Source organism: Strix uralensis, chromosome 13 (assembly GCF_047716275.1).
Source record: "Strix uralensis isolate ZFMK-TIS-50842 chromosome 13, bStrUra1, whole genome shotgun sequence".
NCBI classification, from domain to species: domain Eukaryota; kingdom Metazoa; phylum Chordata; class Aves; order Strigiformes; family Strigidae; genus Strix; species Strix uralensis.
Window position 1 is genome coordinate 2,508,803 of NC_133984.1, and position 19,006 is coordinate 2,527,808.

A 19,006-nucleotide genomic window follows, 5' to 3' on the forward strand; every position below is an offset into this window, starting at 1 on the left:
GGGGGAAAACTTGTATTTAATCCATAGTTTTTTTCTTATTTCCCTCTTCCTTTGTATTATGATATTTAGGTATTGCAGTTCAGGAGAAAAAACTTTCTTCTTTTGAAAAATTTATTTGGTTTACCTTTAGAATAGCAGTCATCAAAGAAGACTCTTTTGCTAAATAATGTCTGTGGTATATACGAGTTCTCTATATGTGGTATATTTGAGTTCTTCAAAGATAGAAAGTAATGCAGATCAGAAGCACCTGGATTTAGCATAGGATCCCTGAGGTCATATTATATTTCTTCTTAAAGTAGATTTTTATTTAAAGATAATAAATGCCTGGCAGTATAAAGGCAGTGAAACAACAATTACTGCTGTAAACTTTTTAGTCTTGTCAGTTAATTTAGTCTCTCTGTGTGCTAAACCATACAGGAAATAAACCTTCTTTTTATTGCAAACCACAGGAGCCTTGTGCAATACTTGTCTGTGCTTTTAACTCCTTTCCTAACCAGAGTTCATCTCTCGTCAAACAAAACAAAAAGTGTTTTTCCTCTCTACTTTCTTTGCCATGCAGGACTCCTCATCGCCAGCATAAATTCAGATTCTGAAAAATAATGACGTTAGCAGCTGTTTCAATAAACACCCCAGACTGTCGCCGTCCGTGGTGCGTGTTGATCGAAGGCTGCCTTCTCAGCCTGCTTCCCCAGGAAATACTAGCCAAGTGCTGTGCAGGCTGTGGAGAGTGGAGTTTTGCGGTGAAACGAGGTGGGACCTGTGCTGGTTTGTTTTAACTGACGTAACACAACAGCCACTGCTTTTCATAGGGTGTAGTTGCTGCCAACATTGCATGGACTACTGAGACCTGTCCTGGAGCCCCCTGTGAAAATGAAGAGAAAGGAGGAATAATTCTGGCTTTCAGAGAGAGGTTGGCTGAAAAAAGCAGACTCAGAACCTGACAGTGGTGGTGAGGTCCAGACCTTCAGGACTAAAGCCCTCTTTAACGCTTCTAGAGCAAGCAGTGAGGTTTTCAGTGGCACCCACAGTGCCTTTCCCCCTGTTTTTCTCAGCCACATTGGGAACTTTTGAATATCTAGGAATATGTCATGTTCCAGAGAGTTTTCTGCGTCTCATGTGATACTGAGCTTGATTATCTTGTTGGAGATTAGTCTTCTGTGTGTTAAATTGCATTATAGTCAGTGCATAAAGCCTGTTTGTGAGGCTGGGCTGTGGTGTATTTGATACTGTTTGCAGAAACAGCCACAAATGATCCCTAACCCAAATAACAAAGTCAATAAGCAGTGATTTGAAAAAATAATTATTTCTGCCAACAACAGCTTAGGAAAGGAAGCTCTGAGGTGAAGGGTGCATTCAAAATTGTTTGAGGAGTCTGTGACATATGTAGCTTAGACTTAAGAAATTTTTCTTCTACTTAGCAAAAGCTCCCATTTCCAGAGACTGTTTTGTGCCTCAGATAAGAGAGTAACAGCGAGATGCTGAGGCTGTAGAGACACCGGCAACACATGGAACAGTCATGCCAGGAGAAGGGGCTGTTGCTGGAGGCTGCCCTCTGCTCAGGTCCTCCCTGAGTGGCCCACTGAGCGCCCCAGGGCCGAAGGAGGGGGTGAGCACAAACAGCTTATCCTTCCCTCACGGCTGACCCGCTGGCACCTCCTGGAAGAGGGGACATGAAGGGGTGACAGAGAGCCCATGTGCTGGCTGGTGGCTGTGGTGGCCCAGCCGTGGTGGGACAACATCCCCTCCCTGAGGGGAAGGGCCGGGTGCAGGCACTAACCTGCACAGCGTTGTCGGAACGTTAAACCAGGTTACACAAGTAGGAACGTTACACAAGTAGGAACGTTACACAAGGTTTCCTGAAGCTTGCAGTTCTCTGCTGTTCTGCCTGAGTTGTGCCAAGCAACTCGCCGTGAACGTCAGTAGTGATTAATGAGGGAAAATTCAGAAGCTGTAACACCAGGTTAGTTGTTAAGATTTCTGCTTTCCTGCTAACCTTAAACCTTGCTCAGGTAAGTGGAGTTGCTGAAGATGTTCAGGCTGATACATCATGATTTCATTCCAGACCCGTGGGTGGTTTTTGTTAAGCAGGCGCTGGGGTTTGCGCTTCCTTCTCCTGGATAGTCTTGGAAGCCTGGCTGTTCGCCGCAGGATAATGCAATGTGCATTTAGTTCCTTTGCTTTTCCTGCCTGCTTTCATTTTTGTGATATTCAGGAGTTGTGTTAGTTTTATACCAGTTTCTGGGAGGAGCGCATCTATTTGTTTTTATTTAACCCTGCGCAGAGTTTGGATGCTGTGACTAGGTACACATTAGACGTCCAGGGAGTTCAGCCTGCCAAGCTCCAAGTCTGCTGCAGACAACAACTGTGTGCAATAAATGAGGAGTTCATATTCTGCTGCTGCTTATGCTTTGTTAACGGATAACCGAGATAATGGAGCCTGTATTCCTGCTGTAGGAAACTGTCTCTCTGTTGGTTTTGGACCAGACGAGCAGTTTTCAGGCTTATGAAAGTCAAATGCCACAAAATTGACTTAGAAAATCGCCAAGGGTCAATTTATTTTGTATTGCAGTGGTGGTGTTTTCCTTTTGATTATAACTGTTCCGGGTGCTGTGATGGTTCGGGGACGGTGTCAGCGCACGTGGTTAAAACTGTGGCTTTGCAATACATCAGCGTTTCTTTATGTTCTCATCTAAAGCAAGATAAGGGGAGACTTAGGTCTGGAAGCTCGATTTTGCAAGATACATTTATTTTGGCTAACTTCAATAGTCTAGTCACAAAAGAAACTAGAAAAACCCCTGCTAAGTGAATATTTGCGCTTGCAAATCCTTCCTGTTGCTGAATGAAGCCAAGGCCTGAGACAGGAATGGCCTGAGGCCAGGGTTTCATGTACACTTTCAGACAGTATTGCTCTGGGAGAAGCAGCCCTGCATCCCTTGGCTGGTTTCCTTCCCTGCCCTCTCCTTGTGATGGCACAAGTACCCACATGTCAGCATGCTGAGCTGGGTTGGGGCCCCCTGAAACAGTACTGCTGGGTGACTGGAAGAGTTTCTCCAGCTCAGACCTCCCCGTAGCCACGCCGAGGCCTACGCTGGTGCAAGAAGGGGTGAATACGTGCTCAGAGACAAGCCTTTGGAGTTGAAGAGGAAGTCTCTTTCCCTAACCCCGATTTATGCAGGCTGAACATACATGGTCCCAGCGACAAGCCGTGCTTCCCCGGCAGTATCTCCTGGATAACCAGACTTGGACCCGGCACTGGAGGAGGTGAGGTTTGGGAGCAGCCTGGAGAGAGCCCCTGTGGCAGGACCGGCAGGTTTTTGATGCTGGAGAGCTTTGGGCATATGAATTTCAAGCTGCTGCCAGCCAGTGCCCAGAGACAGCAGGCTGCTTCGAGTGCAAAGTCCATCTTTAATCAAACAGGGCTCCTGGTGGGGCTATTTGCAGAAATTACGTGAAGGCAGAGGAAGATCATGCTACTCCTCACTCCTCCCGCGGCCGCAGCGGCCTGAAGCCCAGCGTGAGCGGAGAGTTAAGCAGTAGTTGGGCATCCCCCCTGTTCTAAATCAAGCGCAGATCCTTCCTTCGGAGAGGACAAGCGTTAAGTCTGACACCTCTCCAGATCTTAAACACCTCTCCCGGTGTGCAGCAGTTGGAAGCTTCATTTGCATTCACTGTTTTTCTGTGTTCCTGCCTTTAGCGAGGTTTGGTGCCTCTTCTAGTAACAGCTCTGGTGCTGCCAGCCCCTTCCTGCAACTTCTTGGGTTTTAACTCCTCCCTTGCCCAACTGCTGGGGATCTTGTGTTTCATGTGCGTGGAAATACAGACTGTAAAAAGGCTTCTGCCATCCTATCAGCAAATGCTTCTGTTTTTTTGGCTGATGATGGAATGAGATTTTAAATGTTTAAAATCTTGCATTAAAACCCCTGAAAATAGAAGTTTTGGCTGTGTGGGGATTGTTTTTGAAATCCAGACAAATAATCTTGTTGGGCATTGCTGTCACTTTTCACGTAATTTCAAGAAAAAAACCAAACACAACCAAAAAAACCCAAACAAACAAAAAGATAATCTCTTGATGTACAGAAGGGATCTGTATTTGGAGAGGGGACTGATGGTTTCCAGAATCACTGTAATCAGCCAGTGCAGTAATGTGCTCAGAGGTGTTGGCGTGCCAAACCATCACAGTTTAAAAATCCAGATAATATTGGGTAACTATTCATATTGTATATACATCTTTCTTTGAATCGCGTGGGGAGGGTGGGAGTTGTTCAGACATACGGCACAGCCGAGGGTTTAGTTGTGGCACTTCAGTCACTACTGCTGGTTGTTGGTCAGATGGAAGGCTTTCTGTAGGAATGCCACTTACCTAGTGATTGAAGAGTAGTGTCGTGCAGGGTTTAGTAAATCCAGGTTACTGAGGACCATGATGTGGACTACACACGGATCCTTATTTTTGCCCCTTGGATTTAGAAACAGATCGTTTTGGAGTCATGTCATGTATAGTGGTTCTTTCTCCCACAGCAATTAATAACCTGATTGTCACTATAAGTCAGTGTGTTGGGCACAGTGCTTATGAGCACAGAGCAGAGATGAGCACGCGTGGAGTGAATATCTTTGGTTATTTGAACCAGATCACAACAGTAAATTAATTCCTTTGTGTTGGAGTTTATCTCAGTTTTAACCATGTAGCTCCTTCCTCCAGGATGAACTCTGAATGTGTTTCCAGCTGAGGAGCCACAGGTAACTAGGGAAAAACCTTTCCTTAAGAAAAGCGAAACACGAGACATGTATATTTCTTGTAGCACAGTGAGTTAATCCATATTTGTGATAAAACCTTGAAATAATGTTTTTTATTACTTCTGTGCTTCTAGCCTTTTAACAGGCCATGACTGCTATGGAGAGGAGCATTGGCGTCCTGACTTCTGCGTAACTTTGATTTGGCAATAGTGACTCTTCTTAAGCACTTTACAGAATTAATAGAAGCATCTAAAGCAGACAGTAGAGGGATGTTTAACTTCTTTTTTCGGTGAGGATGCAGATATCCTGACTAAAGGCACGTTGCATCGGAATGGCACAGCCATCCAGAACACTCTTGTGAGTTTTGTGCATCTGCCTAGTAGGCTTGTGGCTGAGCTGGACTTGGGCAAAACAAGTAGGATGCTGCCAGTGTGGTACATGAGCCTTAGCAGGCCAGGAAATGTGAAATGGGTGACTGAAAAAATATATTGGGGAGCAGTCAGTGAGGAGGAGAGTTAAAGGGGAATGTGCAATGTCACCCTCCTTTTCCTTGCAGCCTAAAGAGAGAAAGGTTTGCTTCTGAATTTGGTGGCTTCAGTAGGAAAAGAGGTGGGTTTTCAGCTGACAGAACCATTTTCATGTACTGCAACATAACCTGAAGTTTATTAAATGGTACTTTTCTACATTGTCTTCAGGTGTTGCTGATAAGATGTTCTGTGTTAGAAACCTGGTAGCACCACAGTACTCCTTGACAAGCAGGTACAAAAGGATGAATGATTCACCCCCTCCACTTACTTGTTCAGAGCAGAATTTGACTTAGGCTGTGATAATACGTTGATCCGTAAGGTGCCTTCATAGAAAGTAAACTTAAAACACATTAAAAAGTAATCAAAGCTTCATTAGACAGTGCTGCTACTGCTGTTTGCCAGAAGCTGAGAAGATATAAATAAGGAAATGTTACTTGTCCTCATACTTGACTAATGGGTAAAGGAATCTGCTCTTGGCCACTGTTGGAGAAAAGTAGCTAAACAGCCATTTGATGCAATGCAGCAAGTCAGTTCTGGCCTATTTATGGCCTTTTAGTTTCTTTCTTATTAGAATTTGACTGTAATAGAGCTTTGGCAGAATCAACTGTATTGCACGTCTGACACAAGACTAGCGACACTCAAAAATCCTGCTGTGACATTAAACTCAAATCCTGTGTACATTTAAATGAAAGAATTGATACCATTTGAGTCCAGATAGTTTTGACTGTTCATATCATGCAGCACTAAGAAAGGTGAACTTACAGATTTGCTTCTGTCAGCTGCTCATGGGATGATGCCCACAACATGATTAAGGGGTTGCTTAATGTACTCCAGCCTCGAGTTTTGCTAGCAGATGTCTGCTTTTGTAGACAAATAGCCCTTATACTGCAAATCACCACGTAGTGTAACTGTAAAAAGCCTTTGGGGCCTATTTCTGAGCAGTTGCTTTCCAGGACCATTGCACTTGTGCTGCGTGCTGTTCGCAGCACTGTATTTACACCTCTGCCTGAAGTGGTGGTGTTCGAGGTTAAAGTTTTAGAACAGCATAACAATATTATGCTTAGGTCAAGAAAGATGTTCTTTGTCTATGTTAAAGCCAAAGGCATCCCTCGTCAGAAGAACAAGTCGGTAGCCACCTTTGAGCAAGGGCATCCTGGAGCCATTAGAGCTTGCAGAGGGTACATTGCCAACTTGGCAAGCAAACTCGAGGTCTATGTATCCTTGGCTGAACTACCCTCATTCTAATACTAAAAATCAGGCCTATAGGTCAAGAAGACCCTTGCCCAGGTGAAGACCCTTCCCCTGAGCACACGTAGTAGTAAAAGTATTGTGTCAGCAGTATTAATTGTATGTAAATTACTAACCAATCATTGTAGAGAGGATGGACTTGGACAGTTACTAACTCTGCAAGTTTTGTGTATAAATACAGTGTGACAAGTCCTGTTGGTGTGCTTGATTTGTGGGAAACCACCAAGCACCTAGACTTGAGCAACCCTGAAATAACAAAGTAATTCTCCTGAGTGTGTGATCATTGACCTGTTGCACACCAGGCGACAAATCTGCTTTTCGGACACCAGTGTGACACTAAGCACTCCCCTGGATCTCCCCTGGGTGGGAAGGAACGCTGTCCTGTGTGCATCCCGTGGTGATGGAAACCAGGCATTAGTGGTATTTACACCATTACCTTTCCTAAATGTGTATTATACTTCACAAGGCACAAAAGTCCTTGCCTTGAGCGTAGGCAGTGTGTGCTGTCCTACCGTTCAGGTGTATACACACGTGTTGCATTTAAGGTAATGAATTAATTTGGTAAGAGATGAATCCCCTTGTGTTCTAGGGGGTCCTCAGAGATTAGAGGGGCAGGGGGAGCTGGATTTAGCTCTTAATAGTTATGCCATTTATTGCTGTGACTCTAGGCCTGACAGCAGATGCATGAACAGCCCGTAGGCTGTAGGTCCGGTTGCATTCAAGAGAAGCAGTCGGGGACACGAATAGTATGATTTATTCTTATGCAACATCTACAGATTCTTTGAGATTGTCTACGATAAATGCACAAACTGGAGGTTGGCTGTATACCACTACACACAGAAAACAATTGCAGTCACACACACTTAATTCCTGGGTAATCACTTGGCGTAGCTGAGGGCCCAAATCTTACCAAAAATTGTCCCTTCTGGGGGGAGATGAGGAGCACAAACCCGTCCATCTGTCCCTCCAATTTGGTGTTGGATTCTCATCCCTCTGAGTTAGATACAAACTCGAGGTAGTATTTATCCAAGTGTGTATGTGTGAGTGGGTGGGACTGTGGTCAAGGTCGTTTCTTGAGTAACAACAGCACATTCCTTGGTGCAAGGTGTGTGCTGGTTTTGTGGAAAAAGAGGAAGAATGAGAGAGAAGGTCTGCAGAGTTCTGCAAAACAGTCCTTGAGAGACGAGGAAGAGCAGGAGATAAATCTGCATAGTCATGTCAAACATTCCTTGAGAAAAGTGGAAGAACGGGACCGTGCAGCCTCCACCTCGCTTCACATTCCTCCTTGGTGTCACGGCAACACAAATCACTGGATCTTCATCCCGTTCTGCGTTTGTTCTGGGCACCATGTGTTAAGAAAAATGTGTGTTTTGCAGTTTTTTCGTTGTTTTGCTTTTCCCACACTTCCAACCACACGTGCACCGTGCGTGTCGGCACGTCCGTAGCGCAAAGGCAGCTGGTTCCTCAAACTTCAGTGGCGAGTCAGTGCCACCGCAGTTCGGGACCTGCTCTGCAGCCTGCCTTGCTGGGCTGCACCAACGGGAGGAGCCAGGCCTGTCTTACGGCCAAGGGGGCTAAACGCCAGCTCCCACTGTGGATTTTATTCTCTTTGCAGTCTGTGTCAAAGAGTAAATAAAAGACAGTGGGAGTTGGGTCCATGAGGGCCTTGGGCTCCACTGAGAATCCTGATCCCCAGGACTTTAGTACACGGAGGTGACCATTAACTTTCATGTTTGGTTCTTCTGGTAGGAAATAACTTGTTGAATGCACTAGGATTTTTGGCTTGGGTTTTGTTGATGTGGGATTTAACAAATTTTTAGGCCTTGGGTTAGTGAATGAGTACAGTTACAATGGCATTATAATCCATAAGACAAGCTTTTAGTTTTGTTCTCACGAATCAGCTTTTCCATTTATGTAACTTTCTATGGTTTCTGGAGCAAGTTGTGGTTTTGTTTTGGGAAGGACAGACGTTGTCCTTTGTTCTAGCTGTATCCCTGGCTTGTGCTGCAAATCTGGTCCGTGGTGTGGTACCTTATGCCTGGATGATGCCCCACTGCAGGCAGACCACGTGCCTCCAGATGTGATGCGACCTCCAGGTTAGGTTGCAAAAACCTTTCAGTAGCCTGGATTTTTCCCCAAACCTTGCTGTTGAGTGGTGGTCCTTTTACATCCTTTCACCCCAGGACTTTTTCCTGCTTTTAAACAGTTTCTTCCAGAACCACACATGAGAAGTAGGAATCTGGTCGCTGCTCTCACGGCGAGCTGGGGCTCATTCCCCCCTGCCCTGGGTCTCCAGCTGGCACATGGTGCTAATGCAGCCCAGGGTCGGTGGGTGCCCAGTGGCGAGAACCATGTCCAAATAAACAACTTCTAAGCTGTTTGGGGCAAACCACACATCAAGAGAGGGCTGCTGTAGCAGCTATGCAGGGTATGCCATGGGCTTTCCCAAAGGGCCCTGGAGGGAGAGAGTAAGTACATATGGAGCCCATCTGGACACTGCCTGGTTTCTGAGGAAAAAAAAAAAAAAAGGCAGCACAAGTACAGCGTGAGCTTTTCCAGCCTCCTGTGTTTGATTTAGGTCGCATAAGTTCACGGTGGTTTTGCTATGTTTGTCCTCAATCTCATTCCTTACAGACCAGAAACCAAGCATTGGGAGTGAGAATGATGACATTGCTACGTGTAATGCTTGGCTTAAAATAGCCTGAACAAAGAAGTGGTTTGAGTTCTGTAATGATAATTGCCCAGACCTAAAAATAGGTGGATGTTCTACCAGGCAGAGAGAAGTAAGAGTGAGACACGAATTGCTGGGAGAGACCTCAGAGGCAGCCTGCAAGGCTCTGATCAAGCAGGTCATTGCCGTAGGTGCCTACAAGTTTCCCACCCTGTGACCACCATTTACAGTGGATGGTGGCCACCAGCACCACCAGCACTGGCACTTCTGAATTTTAAGCTAATATGGGGAGGGGGGGGAAATCTGGCTTGTTCATGCAAATAAAAACAACAAAAACACTTTATACAAAAAACTGGCTCTTTGAATATTACAGCAAAACCAGAGAAAACTCTGATGGAGGCCAGGACCAAGCCTGCTTGAAGGTGGTTTTCTCTGAAGGCAGTCCTGCTGTAGTGTCCTGGGGGTGGAGAACAAGCTTAAGGGGGGCCGTCAGGAATCCATGACATTTAAATGCTGCATAGCTGAGCTGCCGTGCTGTTTAACTCCTACAAATTATGTTGTACTGGGAGGCGAAATTATAAGCATTTTGCAGCTAGTTTGCAAGTATTTTCTGCATTAGCAACTCACATGAGGAAGGCATTATCATTTTAGAAATTAGATGAGAAATGTTAAAAAAAAAGAACAACACTTTTTTTTTTTTTTTTTTTTTTTTTAATTCCAGAAAGTGGCTGTGAATAGCTCTGGTGTCAGCCAGCCACAGCGGCAGAGGTGGTCAAGTCCTAAAGTCACGGTGTGCAGCTCAGCCTGCGGGCTGCCCGGCGGCGCGTTAATTTGGCTTGGCAGCGGCACAGCATTCCTTGTGCTGCCCTGCTCCCTCCAAAGAAAAACACTTTCTGGGGATTTTCACCTCGGCTGCAATGAGCAAAAGGATGGCGCTGCTGCCAGAGTTTGCTGAAGATTTTTTATGCTGCGCTTTTTCTGTTTGCTGTTTAAATTGCAGTTTACCAACCTTCAGAAGAGACTGAACCGTTTGAAGAACTGATGGTTACAAGTCTGGCTACACATGGTAGCATCACCTGGGGAGCTGAACTTTTTCACCTTTCTGCACAAAGCAGATATCCCCTGTAATTTAAAGAATTGCCCCTTTAACGATGAAACAGCGTGTTGAAAATCATCAGTGGCTTAAAATGCAATCGCTTTAAAGATGATGTTGCTTTTCCTTATGTAGAACCCAAAAGGCTGGAGTTGGACATGGTAAAAAACCCTTTTAAAGCTGTTTTTGTCTTTAAACTAAATTGAGAAGTGAGCAAGATCTAGATTGGCTGTAAGGTGTGGCTTGGCTCTTGGCTGTGAGAGGCAGCTCAGGCCATGCACTCAGCAGGAGCTGGATGCTGTAAGCAATGCTATAACGATGGCTGGTAACTTTATAGGAAAGCTCTTTAAAGTTCTTTTAAATCCTCACAACAGTGTATGAGCCATTTAATCGTGTTTTGGGGGAAAAATAACCAACCAAACCTGTGTTTTTTCCCTGCATGGAGGTGAGGATGCAGGACCCACAGAAACGGCGGCGAACGCTGAGTGCCAGAACGACAGAGGTGCAGCCACTTCCTCAGCTCTGGAAAGTTTGTTGTGTGATCAAAACAGCAGCACTCAAACTGTGAACTTACTTCGGGTTTCAGTGGTCCATAAATAGATTTCCAAAACATGTCTATTGTCCAACAAGGAATTTATTTATAGACTGAAAAAATAACAAGACTTAAAAAAACCCCAGAAACCCCTCTTGGCCAGCAGTGCAAACTGGGCTAGTCTTCTGAATGTGTATGCCTGTGTATACCAAATAAGATAGAAACTTCTTTGAAGTTCATTTAAATAAAGTATTTAACTGTTTCCTTGCAGCAGGGTAGTGCTAAGAGAGGCTGGCTGTTGGACAGACCTGGCTGGAGCTGGGGATGGAGTATCGCTGCTTGCTGGACCAAGGTCCTGCAGCATCACCTCTGCCTCCTTTCTGTTTATTATCTTTTAGTTGAGTTGTTTGGTTTTTTGTTTTTTTTTTTTTTCTCTTTCAACGAGTAAAGATTTGGAGGAGAAAAAAAATACCGAGTCTGAAATGTTCCAGCATTTTCTGGAAAGTCCTTGGCCTGCTTTGGGGTTAAAGCTCCATTTTTGATGGACTGCAGTTTGTTGGAAAACATCACTTGTCTCTCCTCTTGGCAGCTTTGATGTGGTTTCTCTTGCATTACTGATGTCATCCACTGATGCGAGTTAGATCTTAGAACAGTAAATTTAACTTCCAATGTATATTCAGTGAGGGACAGTATTTGTCCATAATGCTAAACTACTCATTTTCAGAATGTTTTTCTGTGCATATGCTCTGTTGAAAGCTTAATATTTCATCATTGGCTTGTAACTGGAAAGGAAGAGAATCTTAAAGGATATCAAGGATATCCACAAGGATATCTTAAAAAAGAAAAAGTCTGCTGGAAGCATCTAATGTTGCTTGTGCGAATTCTGTATGCAGAAGATTACAGCTTGGTGGTGAGACTCGCTTCACTGCCAGTAACTTGCCATAAATCTATTTCTGTCTCAGGAACAGACATTGAAAACCAAACCAAAGTGAAAATAGATTCATTTTGGTTACATGTTTCCTTCAATGTTATCTTAGGAACATCAGCAAAAAGTATAACGTTTCCACTCACCTGAGTAATTTTAGATGGTTTTCCCCCCAGAATGCCCTGAGAAACGTGAATCAGTGTGTTCAGGCTGAGGAACCAGGTGTGTTTTTTCTGGGGGTTGGCGATAAAGGCATTTTTGGACAAAACTGGCTTCCATGAGGAGGTTATTTCCCAAGCAGGGCAGTGGTGAGCTCCAGCAGGATGCGGCCCTTCCTCTTGCAGTACCGACATCTGCTGCTCCCCACCCCAACACTCCTCCATCCGTCCCTCTTTCTCCATCCCACCCCTGGGATTTTGCCCCGTCTCCATCCATCCATTTTGCTCATCCGCTCCTGCCTGCAGCCTCTTCCCTTCCTTGCAGTCTACCTATCCCTGTCCGTGATGTCTCTCTTGTTCGTGTGCTTTTGTGCCTGTCCATGAGCCCTCCCACCCCTCCAGTGCTGGTCCCCCAGGCTCAGGACCCTGCCTCAGCACCATGGCTCTGGGCTCCCCAGCTCCTGCGCTGGCTGTACACACGTTCTCAGCTCTCTGCTGCCTCTCTCTTGCCCTGCAACGTGTGTCAGGAGCACTCAGTATAAACATGGATTTTCGTGTTTGCAAACTGCAGTTGGCTGCAGCCAACAGGCCGAAATAGCTTCAGACATGACAGTTGTTTGCGTAGGACGAGGTGCGGGATCTGGAAAGGCACTGGCTGGTGTCCATGCCCAGTTAGGCAACTGGGAGAGGGTTGTTTTGGGAAGCGAGTGCTGCGTGTTGACAGGCACATCCTGAGGAAAGGCTCCTTCCCAAACATGGGCAGCAGGAACCATCTTCCAGGCTCTTGTCCTGAGGAGAGCGTATGCCCTTTTGAGTAAGACAAAATACCCTGAAGCAGCAGCAGGCATCTCTTGCTCTATTTTAGGCACTTCCCTCCCAGCGGTATTCCAGTGCCTGAGATTAATAGAAATTTTCTATATAAAACCCCATAAAATAATGCAATCTGTCAGCTCGGTGTCTGGTCTGCCCAGTGGTTGGTGCCGTGTTTCTCTGGAGCATTTAATGTTCTTGTGTAAGTGCTTGTCATCGTGGTTGGAAGACTTGTCTGAGGAGCTGGGAGGAAGACATTGCCTCTTAATCTTCCAGCTTGCTTTTTTTCTTTGGCTAGGGTTTCAAACTAATAATACTCATGTATCAACACCAGGCCCTTGCTTTTCTTTACAGTTCTAGAGAATTACCTCCTCTGACCACAGACAGAGAGGCACAGACACCAAAATACCATGCTTGCATTCCACACAGTGCCTTTTCTAGCAGAAAAAATATATTTCCAGCTTTGCTAGCTCTTCATAAACAAGCAGAGAGGCATTATCTGCTGTGATAGCCCTTTGAAGCTGCAGTTGTGAACTTGGGATCAGACTGTGCTACCTGTAGCAGAAAAAACAACCTGGAGACTGTCCTTGCTCCACAAAGTTGGGAGAATGAGCGAAAATAGAGCAAGACAGGCAAGGTGGCAGTGCACAGAGAGATGTTTTGCATATGTATATCTAAGAGGAAAACTCTTTTTCGGTTCATCATATGAAATAATGGTAACATAGGGTAGCCAGAGGCGTTTTCTTCATGTTGAAGAAGCATCTTAATGGCTGAGCTAGTCCAGTGCTGTCAGACTGGGTGCTGCACGGAAGGACTGCGGAGTCTGCCTGCGAAGGGCTGCACTGAGACCGAGCTGAGATGCCGTGGGGAATGTGAGGATGTGTGTATGGTTAGGAGGCAATCTCATAGTGAAAATGATTTAAAAAATAAAGAGACTTCTCAGGAGATCAAAATCCTAATTATTGTCAAACTTAGAGCTCTTGTTTTACATGGCAGAGGCTATAGTTTAATAGTAGATTGGGTAAAAACTTGGTTTTCTTTTTTTTTCTTCAATTCTGGGACTTCTCAAGTGTGTTCTCACTAAGCAGCAGATTTTGGACAAAATTAAGGACCTGAGGCTAATGAAAACAAGCTGGATCTGTAATTTACAAATGGTGGGAAACGGTTAATTAAAATATAACTAGTTTGGGGAAAAAAATTTCTATTTATTCCCAGGTCAGTATGTTGCCTTAGGTACTGCCCACTGGCAGAGGAGTTTACAATGACAAAGACCTTTCCCTTATTTTAGTCCTAGAGAATAGTTCATGAAGGAAGTCCTCGGTTTTTTTTTTTTTTTTTTCCTCTGAGCTGTATGGCACGATGGAGCAAAACTTCCCCTGACTGCTCCCTCCTGCTGTGACCCCTCTTATTAAAGGCAAGCGAAGAAATCTCTTACCAGTAGATTCGAGTCTGCTGAGAAATGTTTTTCTATACAGACTGTAACATGAATTATTTCCTCGGGGTGGTATTAACTTGTCCATTTTTATTTATTTTTAGCCATGACGGACATTAGCTAACGCCCAGCAATATTCTTCTGTTTAAGGGTGCAAGGGCACTCGCTAATTGAGTTTGGCAGCTCCTCTGCTGAGGTGTTAGGAGGAATTTCGCTGGCTCTTGCAGCCCTGAGCAGGCGCCTTCCCCACTGGAGCTGGGAGCACGTTTTTCCTCCGTCGGGAGAGCAGCGTTGGTCCCTTTGCATTACATTGAGCTAGATGCAGAGCGAGATCTAGGTTTTTTAAAAACAAACCACCCCACCCAAGATCTAGTTTAACCTGGACTGGTTCCTTACCACGGATTGTCATGCAGCCAGCAGTGATGGCTCCAAAGGAGCTGCCAAAGAACGAGGCAGTGGTTGCTTAAAGACTGCCCTAGCACGGCTGACTCCTCTTTGGAGATGCTGATGCCTGCAAGCAGTTGGTGCTAATTGCTGTAAGGGGCCTCAGACAGGAATGCACCCAAGGACATAATTTTTGCAACTGTGCTGGGTACATCCCAGGGAGGACAGAGAAACCAGCAGACACCTGTGGGAGCCAAAGATAAGGATGCTGAGAAACCTTACAGACAGAGCAGTAAGCCAAGAGGAGGCCTTATATGAAAAAAACCTCAGAGTTCATGGAAATGACCCTAAGAGGCACCTCTTCAACAACCACTAGAGACCACCACAGACCACCAAAAACCCCCGTGGAAGCCCGTCAGAGACCCTTCCCCAAATTTTAGTATGCTTGTGCAATGTTTTAACGTAGATATTGGATCCTCTGGAAATAGGTGTGTACTTCTCAGAAATTCACAGAATCCCAGAATCATCTGGGTTGGAAAAGCCCTTGAAGCTCCTCCAGTCCAACCATGAACCTCACACTGACCGTTCTCAACTCCACCAGATCCCTCAGCGCTGGGTCAACCCGACTCTTCAACCCCTCCAGGGATGAGGACTCCCCCCCTGCCCTGGGCAGCCCATTCCAACGCCCAACAACCGCTTCTGCAAAGAAATACTTCCTAAGAGCCAGTCTGACCCTGCCCTTCCATGAATATTCATTTCTTTTATTGTATATAATAAGTGTGCCCTTGTCTTTCAGCATGCACGTTAGGTGGCATGATCCCCAGTGCATCCAGCGCTGCAATACAGGCTGCCTGCCTTCTAAAACTTCAGACTAAGTCTTAGAGGGTTCTTTAGAGACCAGATTTACAATAACAACGCTGTGCTCTGCTCTCCCAAACCGCAGCCTTCCAGGGCAGCCCTTTTCCTCCACGAAACCCTCGCAGCCTCCCTCCCTCCAGCTCCTGGCCCAGCTCTGCGCCCCAGGGATGCGGGGCTGGGCGAGCCAGGGGCGCAGGCTCCATATTTGGCTCTCGCTGGCTGTGCCCTGACCTCGGCGCTGCGAGCCCGGAGCTGCCTCTTCTCCCTTGGCCGTATATGGAGAGGCTGCTCGGGAAGCTGGTGGCTGACCTGAATTAGAAGCAGCACAACATCTGTATGAAACGCTGCTTTTGTTGCACTGAGCTAATTAGGTTAAAGCCAGGCCTTGGATTGGTTTTGTAGCGAAGGGAATAATTTGAAGAGAACAAATTTCCCATTAAATCCCATTTTTTTATTGTTTGCCAGGATGCGCATGGTTATAATTTCCTTTATGGTGGTGAAGTCATGCAGAGGAAGAGCAGAGCATAAACAGAACATCTCTGTATCAGGAAGTCAGTAATTCATATATGACAGTAATAAAAACCACCTTTCCTGTGAAAAGCCACCACAGTCCTTGCCACACAAATCCTGCTTTTCACATGGGTGCTGTGTGAGTGTGCAGAGGAGGGGCTGCATCAGGTGTGGGATTGCAGTCAGCCCCCCCGAGACCTCTCCTTGAGACGAGCAAGGTGGGAGATGTGGGGTCACAGCTCTCCGGAGACCAATCCTGCCACTGCTGAAGAGGGTTTTGTTTTTTTTTTTTGGTCCAAAGAACCATGAGCCAAAATTGCTTTGAGATCTTACTGTTACTGACGACTCGATGAGATCTGTTGGGAAGTCCCCTACGCGAGGAGGACAAAAACCTGGACTCTGAGAAGGGTGGGTTCAGCCTCTGCTGCCAGGGGCACAAAGGAAGGGGGTTGTACCTCAAATGTCCCCCCAGCAAACTTCACTGCACCTGAGAAAGGAACATTCCCGTGAGTTAACTGTAAAGTCTGGCCAGTGCAGCCTCTGCAAGGGGATGCTCACACCTTTGCTTTTGGTTGGAGACCCTTAAGACTCACAACACTCACATGTGTATAGGGACAGTGTATTTCGACTTCAGCCTGTTGAATCTTTAGAAGATACTTTTTTATTCTAAGAATTTTCTTACTGCTTCCATTTCAGCCTGTTTTGCACCCCCTTGTTTATGCATTGAACGCTGGATTCGCATAATCAGCATCAGAAAAAATGGTTTGACTGATTTTGTTTGCTTTCTCTCCCCCCCTCCCTCTTTTGCGACAGATTAAAAAACAGCAACAAGATGTGTTAGGTTTCTTGGAAGCCAACAAAATTGAATTTGAGGAGAAGGATATCGCCGCCAATGAGGAGAATCGGAAATGGATGCGCGAGAACGTCCCTGAGGACAGCCGGCCAGCGAGCGGGAACCCTCTGCCGCCCCGGCTCTTCAATGACAGCCGGTACCTCGGGGTAAGGAATGGCTCCAGCTCTCCATCTCTTCTCTTCCCAGGCCTCTTACTCGCTGCCATAGTCTCTGCTTTGCTCTTGTGATCAGCCAGAAAGGACTTGGCCACCTCAATTGAGGTTCACGCGTGCAAACTGTGAGGGGCGTGGAAGGTGTTAGACATTTACCCCTCCTCTGGGCTCTTTAAGTAGCAAGAAGAATCAATTACTATAAAGAGCCCAAGATAATAATAATTGATTCTTGAATATTCCATTTCCGCCATAGAGGAGAGATTAAAATTTGGACCTCCTGGCTCTCAGATCATTGTGCTACTTACTGGAATGAGCCTACCACCACCTTGCAATGTATATATATTTTTTTTTTCTCTGTGGGTTTTTCCCCCTCTTACAGCTCTGAAAGTTCACAGAGTTTTTTAATTCTCATGTTCACCATGATTGTGAACTACCACTTCGCAGAAATCTGGCACACTTGCACCAACTTTACGTTCTGTAGCAAGTTCAGGGAGCTGTTCTGTCTCCGTGGGGTTTGCCGATACGTGCGCATCCCAGATCACTCCACAGTCTGTTCATCTTCCAAGAGAAGTGCTCGTATGCAGCAATGTCTGCCATGATCATAAATCAGTTTTCTGATCCTCCTTGGGATCAGTTTTTGTGTACTGCTTGCAAAATGAAGGCTGTTGCAGTCCACTTACTCCAGTGCCTTGAACAGATTAAAACTCATGTTGCAAATGCAATTCCTACTTGTCGTTATTTTAATGCTTGATCAAAAGTAAGTTGCCCTGCAGCACTTCTGCTCAGCAGGCCACGCTTGAATGATTACTAGATTAACTGTTAATTTTATTTTTAAAACTTAATATCTTATGAAAAGAGCTCACAGTATGCATTCCTCTGGTGCTGAGTGTTGGTTTCTAAGTCATTTTGCAGTCTTGATTCTGACCTTCAAAGTCTGTAAGTCAGAACCTGCCAGTTCTGGACCTTTGCGAGGCGATTCTATGGCTACTGAAAGAAATTATTCTCAATGTGCCAGGAGTTTTTCTTGCTTGTAATAAAAGCAGAACTTGAAACAATATCCACAGTGAGCTAATCCACCACTTGGCTCTCAGAATTTTACTGACTGTGGTTGTGACATGGAAAAAGGTTGGTTTGAAGAGACAAATGTAATTGATCGATAGTTGTCTGCAGCTGAAAGCTGAGAAGGGACTAGTCACAAAGAGCTGAAAATTGTGTTCAGTTCTCTCTCTTTAAAAACAAACAAACCTAAAAAAAGAGACAAATATTTCTGTACCAGTAGGAAGTCCAGTTGCACTAGTATCACTTTTCTCCCTCCGTGTACCGGAGCTTTAGGGATGCAAGCAGATCCCCCGGCAGTTGTCCTTTATCAGGGACATGTTGCCAGATTTCTGGTGCATTGCTGCAGCTGCGCAGCAGAGCAAAGCCCCGCTCTGCAGTGGGGTGGGACAGGAACAGAAAAAGCTGGGTGCACCTAGATCTGGATGCTTGCTTTTCCGAGATGCGTCTGATGTATCCCCAGCTGCAAACCACGACAGTTCTCAATACAGGAATTTTGGGGAAAGGGGTAAAGATGCTTCAGAACAATTGTTGCTGTGGGTTTATTTCATCCCCAAAATTTTGGTTGGTGCCACTTTGAACTCTCGAAGTTTCGTCAGTTTGTGTAGCTGGATTCAAGTTACCACAGTTTAGCTTTCAGGAAGGTAAAAGTTAATTCTGTGCCCACACACTTGAACCTCTTTATGTCTTTATCTGATCCATCTCAAGCATGAACTTCTCTGTTTGATCTGATGCAGCATAACAGGCAGAGGAAGGAGCAAATTGACTTTTCTTGGCCCGTGCACAGCAGAAAAGCTGTAACTGTAGATGCCGTGCAAGTTGTCCTGAGCCCTGCTCCTTAGTCACAGGCATTCCTTTCCTGAGAGACGCTGCGAAGCCGACTGCCGGACTATGCACTAGCAAGATAAACAACCCCTTTGTTATCAAGCAGCTCCAGTAGTGTCAACAGAAGGGCTTCGGGGAGGATTTAACACAATCATGCACATTTTTATCAAACTAGCAGCCGAATGCTGCGTGTACAAATCGAACAATAATGTGACATCCCTGACCTCTAGGCAGCTTGAAT

General features: G+C 45.5%; 1 protein-coding gene across 1 annotated transcript in view; it reads left to right on the forward strand.

Annotated features, from left to right (window-relative positions):
* Positions 1-19,006, forward strand: part of SH3BGRL (SH3 domain binding glutamate rich protein like) — a 39,085-nt gene that overhangs the window by 11,802 nt on the left and 8,277 nt on the right. Inside the window, exon 2 of the mRNA XM_074882333.1 lies at positions 16,693-16,878. Coding sequence (XP_074738434.1) covers positions 16,693-16,878 — 186 coding nt within the window. The remainder of the gene's footprint in view (positions 1-16,692; positions 16,879-19,006) is intronic.